The sequence below is a fragment of the Poecilia formosa genome, unplaced genomic scaffold (genome assembly GCF_000485575.1).
Source record: "Poecilia formosa unplaced genomic scaffold, Poecilia_formosa-5.1.2 Scaffold601, whole genome shotgun sequence".
NCBI classification, from domain to species: Eukaryota; Metazoa; Chordata; class Actinopteri; order Cyprinodontiformes; family Poeciliidae; genus Poecilia; species Poecilia formosa.
This window is the reverse complement of record NW_006800540.1, coordinates 136,689-158,575: the sequence shown is the minus strand read 5'-3', so window position 1 is coordinate 158,575 and position 21,887 is coordinate 136,689. Positions and strand designations below refer to the sequence as shown.

Below are 21,887 nucleotides of genomic sequence, written 5' to 3'. Positions count from 1 at the left end.
TAGATGAGGATCCGACAAGAGAGTTAAAATACACACGGGGTAATCAAGGGGATGAGACACACCTGGGAACAATCAACGGGGAGGACGCAGAGACAGAGACACAGGGAGCAAACTGAACACAAAAAACTCCAAAAACAAATACACAGAAACACGATCATGACAGTAAACATGGTGAGAATGAGTTTGGAGGGGAGCAGAGGAAAAATGTGTCCGCCTTCACCGAGAGCTAGAAGGCGGAAAAACCCCCAAAAAAACCCTGTTTTTAATTAGTCGCTCATTTTTGTCTCATGTAGTGAAAACATTAATGTTCACTTTATTTTATTTTTTGTTTCTGTCTTTTTTTTATTAGTGTTAGTGTGTTTAAGTCTTGTATTTAGTTTTATTACAAATTATGCACTGAACAAAATATTAAGGCCCCATGTAAAATATAAGAGTTTTATGAACATTTGGGTTATGTTAGTTATATATAGAAACTCAAAATATATTTTCAGTAATTACTTATCTTCATATCAGCACTGACAACATTGTAGTATGGCCATTTGTAGTGGATTGATAGTCCTTTGAACATGATAGGGGTCAGGTTGAGGAATTAGAGTTTGACCATGTTGGCTTCTCGTATGTGGCTATGGACAGTCTGACGTGTGATGCGTCTGTTGTGCAGACTAATAGTCTCATCAGCTGTGTGTGTCGCTGTTCTTAGCCGATCCTGCAGATGGACGAGCCGGATGTGGCGATCTTGTGCTGGAGAGGTCACATGTGGCCGATGAGGATGAGGTCGATTTGCAGTAGTGCCAGTCTGTTGGAAACTCTCAAACAGCCTTTGGTCCGATAGTGGACATTGAGCCATGCAGCTACTGCTACGGTGGACACCCCTGCATCCAACATGCCAATGCCATGCTCCAGCATAACTTGTGACATCTGAAGCATTGTGACTTGTGACAAAATTTGATATTTTGGGACGGCCTTTTCTTGTCCCCAGTCCAAGGATTGTCCAGTTGTTGCTCATTTTCTCTGATCACCCAGTGGACATGCCCCATCCATGCACTGAGTAAAAAATCAACTCTGAGTAATGCTCACTGACAGCAAGTTGGACTAAAAATTATACACAAATCGAAAGAAATATTACTTTTGTACAATAAAATGTCAGCAAATGCTCATTTACAGTTGTTAACTCCACATGACAACAATAGTTGTCATGGGGTGTTTATATTTTTGTTCAGTATATGTAATGCTTTTGTGTTATGTTATGAACTTAAATTGGTGTTCTCCTAATTCCCATTTCTAGTATGACCAGCAGAGTCCAGCTTAAGCAGGACAGCGCTTGCAGGAATTACTGAACAGAGCAATTCCTCCAGCTCCTAGAGAGGATTAAAACATGAGGATGGAGAGACCACCAAGTGTCTAGTCAGAGATGGCCAGTAGGAAAGTGTTGCTTTGAAGGGCCAGATGTATTTGGTTAGCTATTTTTCTGTAAGTCAGTTTCTTTAATGTTTTTAGTTATAATATTTTATGTATTTATATTTTCTATTTACAATAAACTCACATGCAAATTGTAAGCAGTCATATGATTAGGAAATAGAATTATATTAAGTTATGAATCCAATTGTGCTGGTCAGAGATAATAAAAATATAACTTGTGATGTCAATAAGTCCCTGGGTCTTAGACAAGTGAATGTGTGGCATAGTTTCATAAGTGCTGTAGTTTGTTGGATCCAATAAGCTTTGTTGCTACAGGACCATCAGTAGAGATAGCTGCCAATCAGACAAGCCTCATGTTAAAGATATTTGATTCCTGCCAGTTTCCTAACCTCATTATTCAGGGAGTGAAATGTGATAATTGGATAAGATGTTGTGGCGTAGTACCCTGCCTCTCACCCATTGACAGCTGGAGATAGGCACCAACACCCATCCTGACCCCAGTGGGATAAGAGTGTAAGAAAATGGATGGATGGATGCTGTGGTGAAGTTTTATTCTTGCATCAATGCTTACCTGTCCAGTTGTGGTGGCAATGTCCGTCTTCTGAACAACAACAACAAACGTGTTGTGGTTCACATTTACTGAGCTGGTTTCGACAGATCAAGGTAAATAAGTTTTTTCCTCGTTAAAATGACTTCTTGTATCCTAAGATGTTCTGGTAAAATTGCATCTTTATTCTGCTAATAAGACTGCATTCTTGTAATTAAAAATTCTCTTAGCCTGGCCATAATACTCCAGGCCATTCAACCCACGAAAGGGATGATTGAAGTAATGCCACTTTTTTGAAAGTATGTTCTGTATTGTTTATTTTCTTTAGAAAATAAATTTGGGGTGATTAAAATCAAATTTAGCATGACAAAACTCTGTCAAGTGAGATTATTCAGCATTAGTCAGTATATTAACTTATTTGACTAACTACATATTATTTAATATTCGTATTTCTTTGCTGGTATTACTTGAAAGTGTTGCAGTTTTACATACCACTTGAATTCCTAATCTACATGCAAATACTTCATATAATGTAAACACTGAGATAAGGGAGAACAGGTTTGTGAAATGCAGAGTCACAGATTCAATTTTATTGGAAGTACAAACAGGATAACAAAATGAACAATGAATATACAATATACTTCCCAGCAGTTACTCAGATGTCAGACTTGTTTGGCTTTACTGGTGATGAAAACACGACACTTTGGAGGAGAGGGGAAGACGGGCTCAGCTCAGTCCAGGATGACTGTAAAATCTGCATGTAGAATTTTAAGTTTCTGGTCCTCCGATATAAAGATCCTCATTAAGCCAAGTACTGTAAAGAAAAAATCGGTCCATGCTGTGATGATCCGGCTAACTGTGAACTGATGGACCCCATACCGGTCAGCANCAGGTGCTTGGATCCAAGAACAAACTAATTTTAACAACAGGATCTCAATGGGTTGATGGAGTGGAGTTGATGGGACTTTGTCTCTGTTCTGGGTGAACTCCTTAGACGGAAGAGCGGCTCAATCATGGCCCAGAAACACAACATGATGTTTTTTTATGCAAACCTGAAAAACATTTTAAAAAATAAATACCAGTAAGTGTTCATATTTAACTACACAATGTAGTCAAAATCCAATAAACCCTAAACCAGGTAAACTTTTTGAGAGTTCTGCTTCAAAATAAATTGACAATATCTCAGGAAATTAAATGTTTAAGTGAAACAGTTCCTGCATCACAATAAAAAAACTGCAAAAAGTATTTCAGATGTGTCACAAAACTGAAGTTACTCAGTAAGAGCAAACTGAAATATTTACCACTTTGAAAATGCATGTTAATATCTGAATATTCTTTTGAAAGTATGTAGCTCAAATCAACTTAAACTACTAACAAACACAGGGTTTGTTAGTAGTTAATAGTAGTTAACCCAGATAATAGGGTTTGCCTATTATCTGTAACAACATTAATACAAAAAATGAAGCACAGAGGTATTAGTTTCTAAAAGTCCAGGCAAACCTAAATTTACATTTCAATAAGAAAAAAACAGCAGGGTGCTGTAACTTGATAGCTTCATTTTTCTAAGTGATACAAAAATGAAGACAAAAAAGAGGAATCACTAAGGATAACAGATTATAGCAGCCAAGTGGAAAAATTGACTCATTCAACATTTATTATAATTATGAAACGGCAAAGGTACAATACTATATTTAGGGATTCAAGAAATAAACCCTTTACTATTCGTAGGCTGCTTGTTCTGTGGATTTTTTATGTGGAGTGGTGATACTTATACGACTGTAAAGAGAAGACATTGAACTTTTGGATTTTTGACAGGCTACTTGTGTTAACCGTGTTGCCCCGTTTTGGTAGAATGGAATGTGAGAATAATTTTTCGGTGGAAGTGATGCTGCCTTAGGTATAGGATGGGTGTTCCGGTTGCATATTAAGTGCATTTGATCTAATCTGTAATATAAACACTAAGGAGTTTTTGTTTTCAGATAAAACTCATAGAAGAGTTGCCTAAAATAATTTCATACTCCAACACAAACATATACATCAACACACACACTGACTTACCTTGTGCTGAATCGCTGCCTCTTTCAACCTGTTGCCCTAGTGGCGGATCATGATTTTCCTCCAACAAATTATTCCAATGAATGAAGCAAGTACAGCTTCCTTTTTTAACCGCCATCTTCCGCTGAATCTTCAGTATCCTCAAGTTTAAAATGCTGGGCGGGTAAGTTTTCCCTGCGGATAGCCATGATCCTTTGTTGCCTTGATATCAACATGAAAATTTAAAAAAAAAAAAATTCATTCTACTGTACCTACAACGGAACACAACAAAAATTTGTTGTACCAGTAGTGCACAGATATTTTAACCTATGTATCATGATCACATTACATGTATTCATGTCTATAATATTACAGCTCTTTCAGCTATAACTAAAAGCAATAGGAACAAGAGGCAATCGGAAATGATCAACGTGGCCCAAATTTAAATGCAAGTACGTGACCACTACTTGTGTCTTAAAATGGCTTGTTGTGGGCTCAGTTCGGAGGTGGGTTAGTAACTAACTAATAGGGACATGACATGTCTTACATCGTTAGTCTTTAGGCCCTGCGCACAATGTTCATGTTTCCAGCAATCAAAACTCTTATAGTTCAACCAAAATAAGGAGCATCAAGTCCCCTCCCCCCTCTCTATAGTTACACAAAATATGTACAACAAATTACAAAAACAGAAATGGTGAGTGAAAGTATGACGGGGCTTAAGGCAGGCAAAGAACAAAATTACAAGCAGGAAAAGGTTAAATCCAGAAAATTTTGGCAGATTACATGAGAAATTCAGTACTAATTGAAATAGTTTTTTTATACTTTAGTATTGGCATAGTACTTCACAGAATACAAATATGAAGAAACATAGGAACAACATAGGCAGAAACTCTTATAGTTTGTGCCTCTTAAGCTAAAATTTGGCTATTAGCTTAAGAAATTTGCAGCTGTGTATATTAAATTTTGCTAAAATTAATATTGCATTTATAACAGACTTTTGAAACGGAAGAAACAACATAGTTTTAAAATTAAATGGTACGTCTATTTTCAATTTTCTTTTTAGGAAAAGAAAAAAATCTTTCCAAAAATATTTGAATGTAAGAGCAGTTGCAGAAAAGATGAGTGATGGTTTCCTCACAGTTGTGGCAAAATGAACACAGTGGGTCTACATTTGGGTGATACCATACACCCCAGATCTAAATATTTTACTGCTAACAGGAAAACATCTATGCAGAATCTTTAGAGACACTAATTGAGTCTTTTTAGTTATTAAGTATTTCTTCAGCAATAACCAAACATCTTTCCAGCTAATATTATTAAAGGTATTGTCCCAGAAAAAAGTAGATGCTGGTTTCCCTACATGATCTCTTATTATTAGTTCTCTAATACAGTGGTTCTTAACCTGGGTTCGATCGAACCCCAGGGGTTCGGCGGAGCCTCTGCGGCAGAGGTAAAGACACACTTACGTAAAGTCGTGATGACGCCCCGCTTTGCCATCACTTGCTGCAGAGGATCACGTTACATTGCTGAGCCAATCAGAGCTGCGGAGGAGCAGTGATTGAAGGAGTTCCACTCAGCATGAATTTGAACTTGTGTCTTTAATTACTTCAGCAAAACTCACAGTTTTTACCAAATTCTGTAGTTTTCGGTGTACTTCTAAATCTGCTCCTTAGTCGCATCTTTTCGGGGTTGGTACTGCCTCTAGTGGCGTGGGGGTGGTAACACAACTAATATAATTACATTACTAAATCAAAATACCGCAAAGTCTTTATTATTTATTATAAATTTTTCATTCTCTTAAGAATGTAGAACTAATTAAATGATCTAAGCAAAACCTTAAAGTGGTTCCAGTTTCTCTTGATGGCCAACCTGTTGAAACTGGCAAATTTGGGTCGTTCCTGGACAGTCAGCTCAGCTTTGCTGAAAACACTGATTATATTTTGAAGAACTGTTCTCAGAGACTCTACCTTTTAAGAAGACTTAGTGATCATGGGGTGACCCAACTAGACTCTAGTTGGGTCACCCCTATGTCTTGATTTTATTTATCACTTCAGAAGGGTTCAGTGAATGTGCATATGAAACTGGTGGGTTCGGTACCTCAAAAAAGGTTAAGAACCACTGGTCTAATACATTTGTTATTAGTTTTTCTACTTAAAAATGAATCAGAGTTTCCGATGAATAATTGTTCTGTTAAGAAATCAGTATGGTGTTGAACAGAGGATGACAGTAACATTTTCACCCGGGAAGGAATGGCATCAAATATGATTGCAAATTCTTCAGGCAGTACAGGAAAATTATATGTGGTCAGAAATTCATTATAAGAGTAGTATTACCTTATTTGTTGAAAAGTTGATCTACACAAACAATACCTTTGTCAAACCATTTTTAAGAAAAAAATAGATATATGTTTAAATGATGTCTTTGTTATTCCAAATATAGTATTTGTGTGGTGGGAAGTTATGTTTATGTATTAAATTCCAGTACAACAATAGGTGTTTATGGAAACTGGAAAGTTTAACTAGGATTTTTTTTCAATACTACAGTTACATATTAAAATAAAAGATAAACTACCTAATGCCTCAAATATAAATATACATTTCCACAGATAGTTTTAATTTAGAAGATATTCTGAGCCACTTCATTTTAAAGAAAGAATTCAATTTGAAAAGCTAACACATTAAATCTACCAGAGCACAATTTATTTATCATTACATTTTTTCCTAATAAGATTAACCTTTTTCTTCCAAATAAAATCAAATAATATTTTATCTACTTTGAGCTGATCTCATTGGAAACCTCACATATACCAAACTGGAGGTCTCTCCAGTTTGGTATATGGTATACATATAACTAACTATATGTTAGTTCACTAACATATACCAAACTGGAGAGACCTTCAGCTTTAGACAATAAGACCCGACCAGAGATGGATAAATCTCTCTCTAACCACATATTAAATTTCTTCTGGATTAAAGCAACAAGGGGGTTAAAATTTTCATCTGACTTTTTGTTTTCTTCTTTCGCGATGGAGATATCAAGATATTTAACTTTATGTTTGACAGGGATTCCTGAGATTTCTGATTCATTGCAGATTTTTATGGGAAGCAATTTGCATTTAGAGAGATTAAGTTTGAGGCCAGATGCTGAGGAAAAGTCACTGAGCAGCTTAATAACAACTTAAAAGCAGCTTAATAAAAGCAATATTTGAGAACAATCTTTTAAAAATAGAGTCGTATCATCTGCCAGTTGACTCAAACATATTTCTTTCTCAGCAGTTTGAATACCCTTTAAACCACTGTTCTTTATGAAATTTGCTAAAATTTGCATAGGTAAAACATAAACAGAGATCGGACAACCATGTTGAATTTCATACTCAATATTAAATCTACAGGTGGTTGCATGGGATAATTTAACCAAACTATTACCTAATGCATATAAAGTGCCTATAGATTTCTTAAACTCCTCACCAAAGCTAAAAAGGTTGAGTGTTTTAAACAGAAAATTGTGTTCCATTGAATCAAAGCTTCATTCTCTTTCTTATTCTCTTTCTACAGTCAAGAAAGAGAATAAGACTATTTTTATATTAAATCAGAGTAGTCTAATAGGTCTAAAACAAGCCTTATATTATCAATTTGATATCATCCAGCCAAACCATTTTGAGAATCTCCAACGTCACTAAACACATTTTTTTTTTATTAGGCAAACATAAAGCATATATTTTATAATCATTATTTAATAAAGTGATAGGGCGGCAATTGTCTTAAAATAGTACATCTTTTTGTATTATTAAGGATAATTAGGGATTAGTGTAATTAGACCTTGGCGTAGTATGGGTGGTAGTTGTTCTTTCTTTCTGTAAAAATATTCAATAAAAAGAGATCAGGTTGGGTAGAGAATAAATTAGAAAATTCAGGTGCTAGCCCTGCCACAGATTGGTGACCTGTCCAGGGTGACCCCACCTCTAGCCCGAAACGTTCGCTGGAGATGGGCACCAGCACCCCTCCTGACCCCGCTGGGGACAAGGGTGTTAGAAAATAGATTGATGGACATGTTAGCCCATCAGTGCCAGGGGATTTGTTTAATTTAAGTTTTATATATAAAATGTGAATCACAAACTGACCTATGGTTTTAACATCACCAAGATCCTTAAAAAAATCATTGAGTACCTGAAATATTCGAAGTATATGACATTTTATAATAGTTTTCACAGATCTTGGATACCCCACTACAATTACCATTTGAAGAGAGTCTATTTATATTGTTTTATTTTGTCTTAGTTTTTCTAGTTTAAAAACATAACTGGAATTCTGTTCTGAAATTAAGCAGAAATCTATTCTAGTATGTAATACACCAGCTCTGTTTGTCCATGTAAAGTCTCTTCTACCTGGATTATTAACTCTCCAAATATCAACAAGGTCTCTTTCATTTATTAAATCAGATAAAAACAAGTTACCAGGAGTTCTTTCCTGCCATCTATCAGTTTTATCATCAATAATACAATTAAAATATCCACCCAGTATTATTTCAACATGAAAGAACCTTTCAACATTACTTTGAATCAAATTATAAAGTTTAAAATAACTTTGTTTTGTCTCATGCTTGACTAACCATAAATGTTTCCCAATTGAAAAAAAATGGTTACATTAACCGAAAACTATCAACATATAACTCTCAACAATAACTTTAAATTTGTGCTTAAAAGTTAGATTTCCAGCTGAATGGCTGATATCCATAAGTCCTCGCCCCACTGCAATTTCCAGAAGTTGTAATCTTAATAATAAACAGTACAATTTCAATAGGCCTTCGCCAGAGCGTCGCTGCTCGGGCCTAATTAGTAGAACAGGATTCCCAAACCAAGCAAAACTGCATCAAAGTTCTTTGTATATAGAAAAACAGATTTTTGTTCTTAAGTGTCAAGCGTTAACTGAAATAAATTTTAAAGTAGAAATGGTTAATAGTAACAATAGAAGAAAGCGAGAACAGTGACTTAACTCCTCTAAAGTTGGATGAATTACATCAGAGGTATTCTCCCTTTAAAAAATAAACATGTCCGTTAGAATATTTCTTTGTTTTCAACAAATGCTCTCCATCCGACGAAATACGCCATCTTTTTCTCCTCCTGTGCCTTTATGGATGATGGGTTACAGCTGTTGTCTTTTGTCCCGATCCTCCGGAGTCAGGTCTTCCATGAAGCGCAGTTTCCTCTGAGTCAAGTAGTCTGCCTTTTTTTGACATTTTCCACACAGCATCCCGGTAATGCTTCATAGCGAACTGGATCATAACATCCCTCTGTTGGAGTTGAGCCGTGGCCATATTTGATCTTCCAAACCTGTGAACTGAATTGATTGCTTCCGAGAATTTTTTTTTTTTGTGGCTTGGAAGTGATTTGGCAGATGTCAATCACGTTCATCCTCAGCGCTTCTCCTTCAGCAAACCCTGCAAACGTAAGTTCCAACGGCGTTTATATTGCGCCAGCTCGACAACTTGATTCTCCAGAATTTTGATTTTTTTTCCCAGCTATATCAACCCTCTTTACTGTAGTCTTCAGTGTTTCTTTGATGTTTTGCAAGTCAGCAGAGAGAAATTCAACTGACCTCTTTAGATCATCCATAGATATTTCAAGGGAAGATTCTTGTTTACTAATAGCCAGCTTTATCTCCTTCACCATGTTGTCTGCCATTTCTTGCTCCATTTTACCGTTTTTTTTATGTTAGTGGATTCCATAGGCTCTTTCTGACATGCACAAATAAAAGTTTGTTTTGCTAATAAGTTTTTCATTTCATGAGTCAAAAATGAGTGATTGTAGTAAAAAATTGCTTTTAAACAAAACCTGTTTTTGTATGTTTTTAAAAAAAAATCTTTACAATTCCAAAGATTTTGACCACAATTTTATTTTTTTATTGAGTTGAGTTTAGTTGAGTTTAGTCTGACTGAATTATTGTGAAACAAATTTACTTGCATATAAATGTTCTAAATTTTCAATTTCACAAACCATTAAGTCCAATACTTGTTCCAAATTTAGGACACTAATTTGGTGCTTTTATACTCATTTCTAATAATAAAAAAAATATGACATGTTAATTGAATTTTTTTTTCAATGATCTGTTAATTAATGAGTGCATACAACAGATTGCTCTAAAACAAACAAACAAACAAAATAAATACAAAAACAATTAGGGGCTCGCAATAAAGTAAAATACAAAATTAATTATTGAAAATAATCATGAAATTAACAAATATTTAAAAACTTGAATTAATATATTTATTAATAAATACGAATAAACAAGCAAATTCTGTTTAATTTGTTTTAAAAATGTTCTCTTGTTCTTTTCCACATATCCTGCTGAAATACATAAATTAATTTGGATGTTTTAGTATTGCTATAACTTGATGTCATCTTTTTAATTAGACCAGCTCATATTTTTATCTTTTCACAGCTCCCTGGTAGCAAAACAAAGCAGAAATGAATCTGTATGCTGCTTAAACATAATCCAGCTGGAGATTTAAATGCAACATGAGTCAAGGATTGGCAATCAGTCTGTAGCTAACTTGCCTTAGGCTAATTGCTGCTGTTGCTTAGTGCTCTGTTGGTGATGCAGGTTTAACACCAGCTGATTGAAGGAATCAGAGGTGTTTGTAAACCACGCAGACAGTGGTCACTGCAGAGTGGCCCTGAAACTGCAACAATAAATCATCAGTTCTGGACACCAGTTGAGCTGCTTTCACTCCACAGCATCAGGCCTGCTTCTTACCTGAGGCAGAGCTTGCATCACTGTGTCCAACAAAGCTCTCATCCCTGTGGCCATCTTCAGCAGCTTCAGCACTAAAATATCACAACATGTCAGCATCTGGCAGTCACAATGCACATCACTNTCTCTCTAACCACATATTAAATTTCTTCTGGATTAAAGCAACAAGGGGGTTAAAATTTTCATCTGACTTTTTGTTTTCTTCTTTCGCGATGGAGATATCAAGATATTTAACTTTATGTTTGACAGGGATTCCTGAGATTTCTGATTCATTGCAGATTTTTATGGGAAGCAATTTGCATTTAGAGAGATTAAGTTTGAGGCCAGATGCTGAGGAAAAGTCACTGAGCAGCTTAATAGCAACTTAAAAGCAGCTTAATAAAAGCAATATTTGAGAACAATCTTTTAAAAATAGAGTCGTATCACCGGCCAGTTGACTCAAACATATTTCTTTCTCAGCAGTTTGAATACCCTTTAAACCACTGTTCTTTATGAAATTTGCTAAAATTTGCATAGGTAAAACATAAACAGAGATCGGACAACCATGTTGAATTTCATACTCAATATTAAATCTACAGGTGGTTGCATGGGATAATTTAACCAAACTATTACCTAATGCATATAAAGTGCCTATAGATTTCTTAAACTCCTCACCAAAGCTAAAAAGGTTGAGTGTTTTAAACAGAAAATTGTGTTCCATTGAATCAAAGCTTCATTCTCTTTCTTATTCTCTTTCTACAGTCAAGAAAGAGAATAAGACTATTTTTATATTAAATCAGAGTAGTCTAATAGGTCTAAAACAAGCCTTATATTATCAATTTGATATCATCCAGCCAAACCATTTTGAGAATCTCCAACGTCACTAAACACATTTTTTTTTTATTAGGCAAACATAAAGCATATATTTTATAATCATTATTTAATAAAGTGATAGGGCGGCAATTGTCTTAAAATAGTACATCTTTTTGTATTATTAAGGATAATTAGGGATTAGTGTAATTAGACCTTGGCGTAGTATGGGTGGTAGTTGTTCTTTCTTTCTGTAAAAATATTCAATAAAAAGAGATCAGGTTGGGTAGAGAATAAATTAGAAAATTCAGGTGCTAGCCCTGCCACAGATTGGTGACCTGTCCAGGGTGACCCCACCTCTAGCCCGAAACGTTCGCTGGAGATGGGCACCAGCACCCCTCCTGACCCCGCTGGGGACAAGGGTGTTAGAAAATAGATTGATGGACATGTTAGCCCATCAGTGCCAGGGGATTTGTTTAATTTAAGTTTTATATATAAAATGTGAATCACAAACTGACCTATGGTTTTAACATCACCAAGATCCTTAAAAAAATCATTGAGTACCTGAAATATTCGAAGTATATGACATTTTATAATAGTTTTCACAGATCTTGGATACCCCACTACAATTACCATTTGAAGAGAGTCTATTTATATTGTTTTATTTTGTCTTAGTTTTTCTAGTTTAAAAACATAACTGGAATTCTGTTCTGAAATTAAGCAGAAATCTATTCTAGTATGTAATGCACCAGCTCTGTTTGTCCATGTAAAGTCTCTTCTACCTGGATTATTAACTCTCCAAATATCAACAAGGTCTCTTTCATTTATTAAATCAGATAAAAACAAGTTACCAGGAGTTCTTTCCTGCCATCTATCAGTTTTATCATCAATAATACAATTAAAATATCCACCCAGTATTATTTCAACATGAAAGAACCTTTCAACATTACTTTGAATCAAATTATAAAGTTTAAAATAACTTTGTTTTGTCTCATGCTTGACTAACCATAAATGTTTCCCAATTGAAAAAAAATGGTTACATTAACCGAAAACTATCAACATATAACTCTCAACAATAACTTTAAATTTGTGCTTAAAAGTTAGATTTCCAGCTGAATGGCTGATATCCATAAGTCCTCGCCCCACTGCAATTTCCAGAAGTTGTAATCTTAATAATAAACAGTACAATTTCAATAGGCCTTCGCCAGCAAGTCGCTGCTCGGGCCTAATTAGTAGAACAGGATTCCCGAACCAAGCAAAAATCTGCATCAACGTTCTTTGTATATAGAAAAACAGATTTTTGTTCTTAAGCGTCCAGCGTTAACTGAAATAAATTTTAAAGTAGAAATGTTTAATAGTAACAATAGAAGAAAGCGAGAACAGTGACTTAACTCCTCTAAAGTTGGATGAATTACATCAGAGGTATTCTCCCTTTAAAAAATAAACATGTCCGTTAGAATATTTCTTTGTTTTCAACAAATGCTCTCCCTCCGATGAAATACGCCATCTTTTTCTCCTCCTGTGCCTGTTTGGATGATGGGTTACAGTTGTCTTTTGTCCCGATCCTCCGGGGTCAGGTCTTCCATGAAGCGCAGTTTCCTCTGAGTCAAGTAGTCTGCCTTTTTTTGACATTTTCCACACAGCATCCCGGTAATGCTTCATAGCGAACTGGATCATAACATCCCTCTGTTGGAGTTGAGCCGTGGCCATATTTGATCTTCCAAACCTGTGAACTGAATTGATTGCTTCCGAGAATTTTTTTTTTTTGTGGCTTGGAAGTGATTTGGCAGATGTCAATCACGTTCATCCTCAGCGCTTCTCCTTCAGCAAACCCTGCAAACGTAAGTTCCAACGGCGTTTATATTGCGCCAGCTCGACAACTTGATTCTCCAGAATTTTGATTTTTTTTCCCAGCTATATCAACCCTCTTTACTGTAGTCTTCAGTGTTTCTTTGATGTTTTGCAAGTCAGCAGAGAGAAATTCAACTGACCTCTTTAGATCATCCATAGATATTTCAAGGGAAGATTCTTGTTTACTAATAGCCAGCTTTATCTCCTTCACCATGTTGTCTGCCATTTCTTGCTCCATTTTACCGTTTTTTTTATGTTAGTGGATTCCATAGGCTCTTTCTGACATGCACAAATAAAAGTTTGTTTTGCTAATAAGTTTTTCATTTCATGAGTCAAAAATGAGTGATTGTAGTAAAAAATTGCTTTTAAACAAAACCTGTTTTTGTATGTTTTTAAAAAAAAATCTTTACAATTCCAAAGATTTTGACCACAATTTTATTTTTTTATTGAGTTGAGTTTAGTTGAGTTTAGTCTGACTGAATTATTGTGAAACAAATTTACTTGCATATAAATGTTCTAAATTTTCAATTTCACAAACCATTAAGTCCAATACTTGTTCCAAATTTAGGACACTAATTTGGTGCTTTTATACTCATTTCTAATAATAAAAAAAATATGACATGTTAATTGAATTTTTTTTTCAATGATCTGTTAATTAATGAGTGCATACAACAGATTGCTCTAAAACAAACAAACAAACAAAATAAATACAAAAACAATTAGGGGCTCGCAATAAAGTAAAATACAAAATTAATTATTGAAAATAATCATGAAATTAACAAATATTTAAAAACTTGAATTAATATATTTATTAATAAATACGAATAAACAAGCAAATTCTGTTTAATTTGTTTTAAAAATGTTCTCTTGTTCTTTTCCACATATCCTGCTGAAATACATAAATTAATTTGGATGTTTTAGTATTGCTATAACTTGATGTCATCTTTTTAATTAGACCAGCTCATATTTTTATCTTTTCACAGCTCCCTGGTAGCAAAACAAAGCAGAAATGAATCTGTATGCTGCTTAAACATAATCCAGCTGGAGATTTAAATGCAACATGAGTCAAGGATTGGCAATCAGTCTGTAGCTAACTTGCCTTAGGCTAATTGCTGCTGTTGCTTAGTGCTCTGTTGGTGATGCAGGTTTAACACCAGCTGATTGAAGGAATCAGAGGTGTTTGTAAACCACGCAGACAGTGGTCACTGCAGAGTGGCCCTGAAACTGCAACAATAAATCATCAGTTCTGGACACCAGTTGAGCTGCTTTCACTCCACAGCATCAGGCCTGCTTCTTACCTGAGGCAGAGCTTGCATCACTGTGTCCAACAAAGCTCTCATCCCTGTGGCCATCTTCAGCAGCTTCAGCACTAAAATATCACAACATGTCAGCATCTGGCAGTCACAATGCACATCACTCCGTGTGTGTGTGTGTGTGTGTGTGTGTGTGTGTGTGTGTGTGTGCGTGTGTGTGTGTGTGTGTGTGTGTATCTCTTTCTGTTCCAGTAAATGAGTGTATTACCTCTTGTTATCCTGAGGACCCTCATGATTCGAATGATTGTGGGATTGATGGGGAGGGAAGCACTCAGGTCTATTTCCTCCAGCGTGATTCCCATTATGGACAACAACACGATGGCTAAGTCCAGCTGGTTCCATCTAGTCACAACAGTGCATTTAGTTCCACCATTAAAACATAAAATGTTTCACCCTGAAAAGGATATGTTGGAATTTTTTAAGTGAGGTTCTGTTTAAAGGTTAAAAGCACTTCATATATTACCTGCAGTAGAAAATACCTGAGTCACAGAAGCTAAAGTTAACAACTTAAGATAGGCCAGAACCAAAGCTGGACATCAAAAGTTCATGACAGTTTACACAAATGCTTTTTAATGAACCTTTAAACCATTATCATGTTTGCAAATGACACTGTGGATTTGCCTGATGGTCCGGCACACTTTTTATTTTTATGTTAACTGACATAAAATAAATGTCAAATTATATCATGATTTAACTTTTGGTTGGCCAAAACACATCTCTTGACCTTCCATCCTCGCCGTTGCATGCCTGCCTCCCCTCCCCATCCTTTCTCCAACTGCCTAGTCTATCAAGTGCGCTGCAGTAATCATGCTAAGTAGAATGAGTTCCTTAGATGATTCAGAATAGAAACCCTAAAGAGAAAGTTACATGTATTAACTGTATCTTCAACCTCTGCAGCATATTAAACAGCAAAAATGAAGCAGAGGAAGAAAAGACAGAAAAAGGCTGACAGAGGGAAGAGAGTGATAGACGACTTGGTAAGTAGTAATATAAGAAAAACATTACTAAAACAAAATGTATGTTTTCTAACTTTGTGGTCATCCTTAGTTGAATAATGCAAATTGACACAACATTACTTTTCTAAGATATACAGTAATATTAAAAGTATTAGAATATGCATTCTGTTGAGGCTCATTTGTCAGGTTAAAAGTACATATTAAAAATAACCTGTAAGCAGGCATTAAACATACTGTTTACTAAGTCCACATTTCTGTATTATTTTTTATTGGTTTGATATAATTTCTAAACTAATCTATTTCATGATCTGTAGAAAAATGATCATAAGTGAAAGGTAAAGGAAATGTTATTTATATAGCACATTTTCAGCAACAAGGCAATACAAAGTGTTTTACAGGAATTAAAAGGAAATTTAAACAAAATAACTAAATGAAAGAGCAAAAGAAGAAAAAGCTAATAATGTTGATCCAAAGTAAATAAACTAGATACTCCTGTTCAGGGTTGGTAGATAAGTATATGTAAGTATCCTCTGGTCTAATTCCTTTTCTGGGTTGGGAGAATAGGAGTCTAAAAAGTAATTGCTAAGGTAGTTTTTCTGGGTTCCAAGTTCTAATCCCTGTTCTGGGTTGCTAAATAAGTGTAAGTAAGTTAGTATCCTCTGGACTAATGGGATGCTAGATAAGTATAAGTAAGTATTCCCTGGACTTTCTAAGTGTGCTCTAAATTTGTAAAGTACTGAGTACTCCACAGTTTCTAAGTAATAATAAAAACTAAGTATTCCTGTTCTGGAAGAATTTTTTCTGGATTCTAAGTTCGTTCTAATTCCTTTTCTGGGTTGCAATAATAGGAGTCTCTCTGCATCTAAATAGTGAGTACTTTACAGTTTAACTCTAAGTAATAATAAAAACTAAGTATTCCTGTTCTGGAAGAATTTTTTCTGGATTCTAAGTTCGTTCTAATTCCTTTTCTGGGTTGCAATAATAGGAGTCTCTCTGCATCTAAATAGTGAGTACTCTACAGTTTCTAAGCAATAATAAAAACTAAGTGTTTTTATTATTACAAGGGCATGAAAACATCCCATGTACAATTAATGGATAAGTGATGGATTTATTGAAATAAATGAACTTTTTTAGAAAATTTTAATTTATTGAATATGACTTAGTGTAGTCTAGCCTGCTAAGTGAAAAAGTTTGGAAAAGGTTGTGATGTTACTTAATCAAACATCTTTATGTAACCGAGACATAAACTGTGGTCATGTGGGTTTAAAGTGTATTTTAAAAGTAAAGTATTGTTATACTTTACTATTAAAATACACTTTAAACCCATATAGTTAGTGGCATCAGGAAATATAATGAACACAATAAATACCACTTGTTTAAGCTAAAACCAAAAATAGAACATTTCTTTTATCTTTAAGGGAGTTTCTCTATACGTGTGTATGAAAAAGGTATGGATATTTTAGTAGTGGCATTATTTTTATTTCATAAAGAATGCGTATAAAACATCACACATCTTTTCTTATACTTTTTTGGTAAAGTTGTTTATCATCTTAATATCAATGTACATACACATATTTATGAGGATCTGTAAAGATCGTTTCTGACCAATCACAAAGGGCCACCTGGATGAAAAATGGAGACAACAATCGAGTTATCTAGTGCAGGAAAGATGCTAACTGTTTGCAACCTTTCAGCAGAACCCCACATCAGTAATCCTGAATTATGTCTGAGTACCTCTCTTTGAAAAATCGTCGCAGGCCAAAAGCGATAAGCTTCAGAATTGCCTCAATAACAAATACAAGCGTGAAGACATAATTGCAGTACTTCAGGATCTCCTCCAAGTACTGCAGACACAGAAAAAGCAACACTGTATAGAAGAAAAAACAATGTGGCTCTGCTGTACCTGTACTTCATTACTATGGTTCCAGGACAGATAGAGGTAGGAGTTGCCATGACTACCTGAGGTTGGTTGTAGTGCTCCATGCTCATAGTTAGGAGGTTTGTGAAGATGATGATGGTGATGAAGAGATCTAGGTAGTGGCTGGTGCACACTGTGTGTATGGATCTCCGCAGTGGGGAGTAGTCAGTGTAATATGGTTTCTCCAGGGCTCCTGTCACATGCACACACACACACGCACGCACGCACGCACGCACACAAAGAGACATTAAAATGCTTCTGGAAGAAAAATATTATATGGGATATGAAGTCACTAATGAAACGGGTGCCAAGTGGCACTCTGCTGCCCGAGTGAGTGTGCCTACTAAAAGTGCCTCCTCAGGAATTTAATCCTATCCATCACACACACACATTCTTTGTGACACCTTAAGGTGTCTTTGGGCAGAAACCCCTCGCTATCTGCTGCCAGACAGTTCACTGACTGAAAGGAAGACACTTTCAGTCAGTCTCTTTCTCTGCAGATTACACTGCAGAGAAAGAGTGGACAGAGTGAGTCACCAATGTGGTAGTGAGTGGAATAAATAAATAAATTAATTAATTAATCAATTAATTAATTTAAAAAAATGAGTGTGTCAGTTCTGAGTGTAATAAATGTAGCAATTAGTGTGTAGAGAAATAAAAAGGTTTTGCACACAGAACACTAGATATCCATTAAATTAAGTTTTAACGGTCAAATGTGTAGGAAATCATATCAGTGATGTCTCCTGAAAATAACAAGTCCATCACTCTCCTTTGTAGAAAGCATGACATCATATTTCCAAGTTTAAATGGCCTAGTCAAAGTCCTGACCTAAATTCTACATGTGAATCTGGGGCAACAGTCGAAAAATAAAGTGCACAGATGCTGCCTATCCAATCTGATATAGTCCATGCCGTTGGCAGAAGAAAAATGCGAAGCTGGTAGACATAACAGAGAAAGCCAAACACATACTTTTCACATCTTTATATTAAAAGATTTTAATAGTATGTATCACTAAGTTATTTTTGACATTATATTTTTAATTCACATAAAATGTCGTAACTTGAAATTTAAAAAATTGAGAAAAAGATGTGGGCACTAAAGAAAACCAGAATCTGCCACTAGGATCAAAAGTTTAATGCAGGATGTTTTGGTGTCAGTCTCAATGTGTCCATCCGCACCCACCACCCTAATGCTTTCTCACTTCTCCTCCTTTTCTCCAGCCGCTTCTGTCGTTTCTCCTCCCTCAACTTGGCTTCCTCCTCCTCCTGCTGCTGCCGACACTTGTGAAAGTTTTCCACCACCACACCCACGAACATGTTGAGCACGAAAAAGCTCACAATGAGGAGGAATGAGATGAAGAACAGCAGCATCCAGGGGTTATTGTTTCTTTTCGGCTGTAAAAAGATACACAGAGAGTAAGAGAAGAAAGGAGAGGAGTTCAATTGAACAGGAGGACAAAAGAGTGAGTAAAGTGGGGAGAAGAGAAGAGGAGGAGGTTGGCGAAGTGTAAACAAGAAGTCCTGACTCAGCAGTGAAACTGCCAGCACTGTCACATGTATTTGTACTTTACTTTTTCCCCTCACACTTCCTCAGATATCTTCTGAAACATTTCTATGTCTCTTCAGTCAAACACTCAGATTCAAAGGAGTGAAAGACTAAAAATAAAGATTAACTGTCAAAAACCTCTGAATGCCTGTGCATCAATCAGTGTTCCTCACCTGCTGGTCCACCCCAACAGCATCCAGGCCGTCGTACATAATGCTCACCCAGCCGTCCTTACAAGACAGCACGAAGAGCGACATCAGTGCCTGGATGAGTGAGGGGAATGGAAATCAGTGCCATCAGTTTTCCACTTGCAGGTGTCAAAGCAAAGATGTGTGGAGGTGTGACAAACCTGTCCAAGGTTGTCAAAGTTGTATTTCCGTCGTATCCAGTGATAACCCGCCTCCAGACACTTGGTTTTGTTGGTAATATTGCTGACATTTAGCCCATCACAGTAGAAGAATTTGCCTTTAAAAAGCTGCACCCAGAGAGGCGAGAGTGCACAAAGAAACATGTAACTCTGATTCCAGGATCAGTTTGGTTGGGCTACAGCAAAATGCAAAGCAATGTCTCATAGATTCACATTTTGTGACAAAGGCTCTCTGCACACTCACTGCAAAGTTTGCTCTTATTACAGAGTAAACTGTATTTCCTAGAAGTAAGACACTAAATGTCAGCATTAACGCATCAAGGATTTTTCTCTTCAGCAAACGATAAATGAAAATATTTGCATAATGTAAGTAGCCTTAAAAAAATGTAAACTAATGTATACTCCTTTGAACCTTTTCACATTTTGTCATATCACAATAACAACTTTCAGTGTATTTTAACCCTTTCATGCATGAACTTTGTGTCAGGATTTTTTTCCAATTTTTTTAGTAGGTAGGAAAAGAATTTTGTAAAAAAAATAATACATATATATATATATATATATCTGCAAGAGTCAACTACAGTAGAAAGAGGGACAGGGATGACTGGCGTGCTTTTTGTCTGTCCACCAAAATAACAAAAATCATTTCTTGCATTTGCAGCTTATGGCCAGTAGTTGATAGTGTATTTTATGATGCATTAGTGTCCACTTCAGTGGTCTGTGTGCATTTATAACATAAAAATCCACAAGAAGCACAAGAAAATGGCTTTTAGATAGCTGTCCACTGTAGTGACCACTATGCATGAAAGGGTTAAGTAAAAGTTTATGTCACAGACCAACTCAAATTAGCTTAGAGTAAGAAAAATGAAATGCGGTTTTTAAATTTTTTTACAAAGAAAAATCTGTAAAATCTGTACATTTTATTCAAACACTTTTCTATTATCAGATTAAATAAAATCCTGTCCAAGTCCACCTGTGTCTAATTTAATCATATGATTATCAGCCTCAAAGATTTATTATATAACACATTAAGAAAAGGCAGATAGGTCAGGAATAAATCTGTGGAGTATTCAGCATAATTTCTTACTCATAAAAAGCTAGAGGCTTTTAAACGGAGCCCTCTAGAGGACATGGGGGGATTTTTTCTTTTGCGTTCTTGCAATAGGTTTTGTGTTCTCTTGCAATAATATACTGACCAGTTTATGCAGCATAACTGAATACTGTAAGCCTTTCTTATGGTGGCCATCATACTTTCTGCAATTATATAAGATTTTTGTAAGGTTTTCTTATGTATGTTAATATCTGATTGTGAAATATCTGAAATTTTATATCTTTTTGTATATGNTTCAACTTAAATTCTGGGTTAGAGTCCCTAGTTGACAACATCCAACTTAAATTCTGGGTTAGAGTCCCTGGTCCTAAAATTCTGTCTTTGTATGAATGAGTGAATGACTGGTGTAGAATCAACTGAGGATTTAAAACTCGTTCTGTCCTCGGCATTAGAAGCCTAAGTGAAAGACCGGACTGAGAAATAGTCTCAGCCTAGAAGCCTGTCTTTCAGGGGACAATCGGGGCTCACAGTATAGCAATCCTCTGTTGAGAGAACACACACAACTTTTTAAAGCCTTTTTTTTGTGAAAATCAACACAGAGTACTAGAGCAATATGGGAAATAAACAAGGAAAGGGTTATAAACCACAAGGAGATGAAAAATACATGGTTTCAAAACACCCTTATAGTTTTCAGACAAAGAGCAAATTATGACAAATTGACTGCAGTAAAACAAAAACCTGAAGAATCAGTTGATGATTTTAGAGTCAGGTTTGAACAACAATTCAAGATTCATAGTGGCATCCCCTATAATGAAGACGCAGAGGGTGCTTATCAACAACAATTGAAAACTGCACTTCTGAATGCAATACTCCCACAACTCTCACAGTGGGTAAAGAAACACTGTGTGGGTTATGAAACAAAATCAGTCTCGGATATAATGGCGTGGTCGAGACATGCTGAACAAATAGTAAAGAAAAGATCACCAAAGTCAGACACTTTTTTTCAAACTGATTTTAATGATTCAGACATTTATTTTCAAGGAGGAAACTCCAGAGGAAGAGGTCGAGGAAGAGGAAGGTTTAATCCTTCTTTCCAACCTAGGCCCTTTAACAATCCTGATACATGTTGGATTTGTGGAAAGTCAGATCATTGGAGCAGAGAATGTCCACAATATTCAGGCCCTCTTATAGGAAGGGGTAGAGGGCGTGGTAGAGGACGCCCACGGTTCCAGCAATCACAAAATGACTCGTTTTCTGCATGACTAGATCAGCAGGAAAATGACACTGAAGACCCTACTGAGACAATTGATATTTGCTCAGCTTGGGATTTTTTGAATGCTCTGAGAGA

The 21,887-nt window shown here is 35.7% G+C and overlaps 1 protein-coding gene across 1 annotated transcript in view; it reads right to left on the bottom strand.

Annotated features, from left to right (window-relative positions):
- Positions 1 to 21,887, bottom strand: part of LOC103130042 (voltage-dependent T-type calcium channel subunit alpha-1H-like) — a 113,202-nt gene that overhangs the window by 26,963 nt on the left and 64,352 nt on the right. Inside the window, exons 9-15 of the mRNA XM_016665619.1 lie at positions 19,471 to 19,596; positions 19,295 to 19,384; positions 18,778 to 18,970; positions 17,618 to 17,769; positions 17,393 to 17,502; positions 14,911 to 15,044; positions 14,688 to 14,758 (exon numbers count right to left, since the gene is read on the bottom strand). Of these exons, the coding sequence (XP_016521105.1) occupies positions 14,688 to 14,758; positions 14,911 to 15,044; positions 17,393 to 17,502; positions 17,618 to 17,769; positions 18,778 to 18,970; positions 19,295 to 19,384; positions 19,471 to 19,596 (876 nt within the window). The remainder of the gene's footprint in view (positions 1 to 14,687; positions 14,759 to 14,910; positions 15,045 to 17,392; positions 17,503 to 17,617; positions 17,770 to 18,777; positions 18,971 to 19,294; positions 19,385 to 19,470; positions 19,597 to 21,887) is intronic.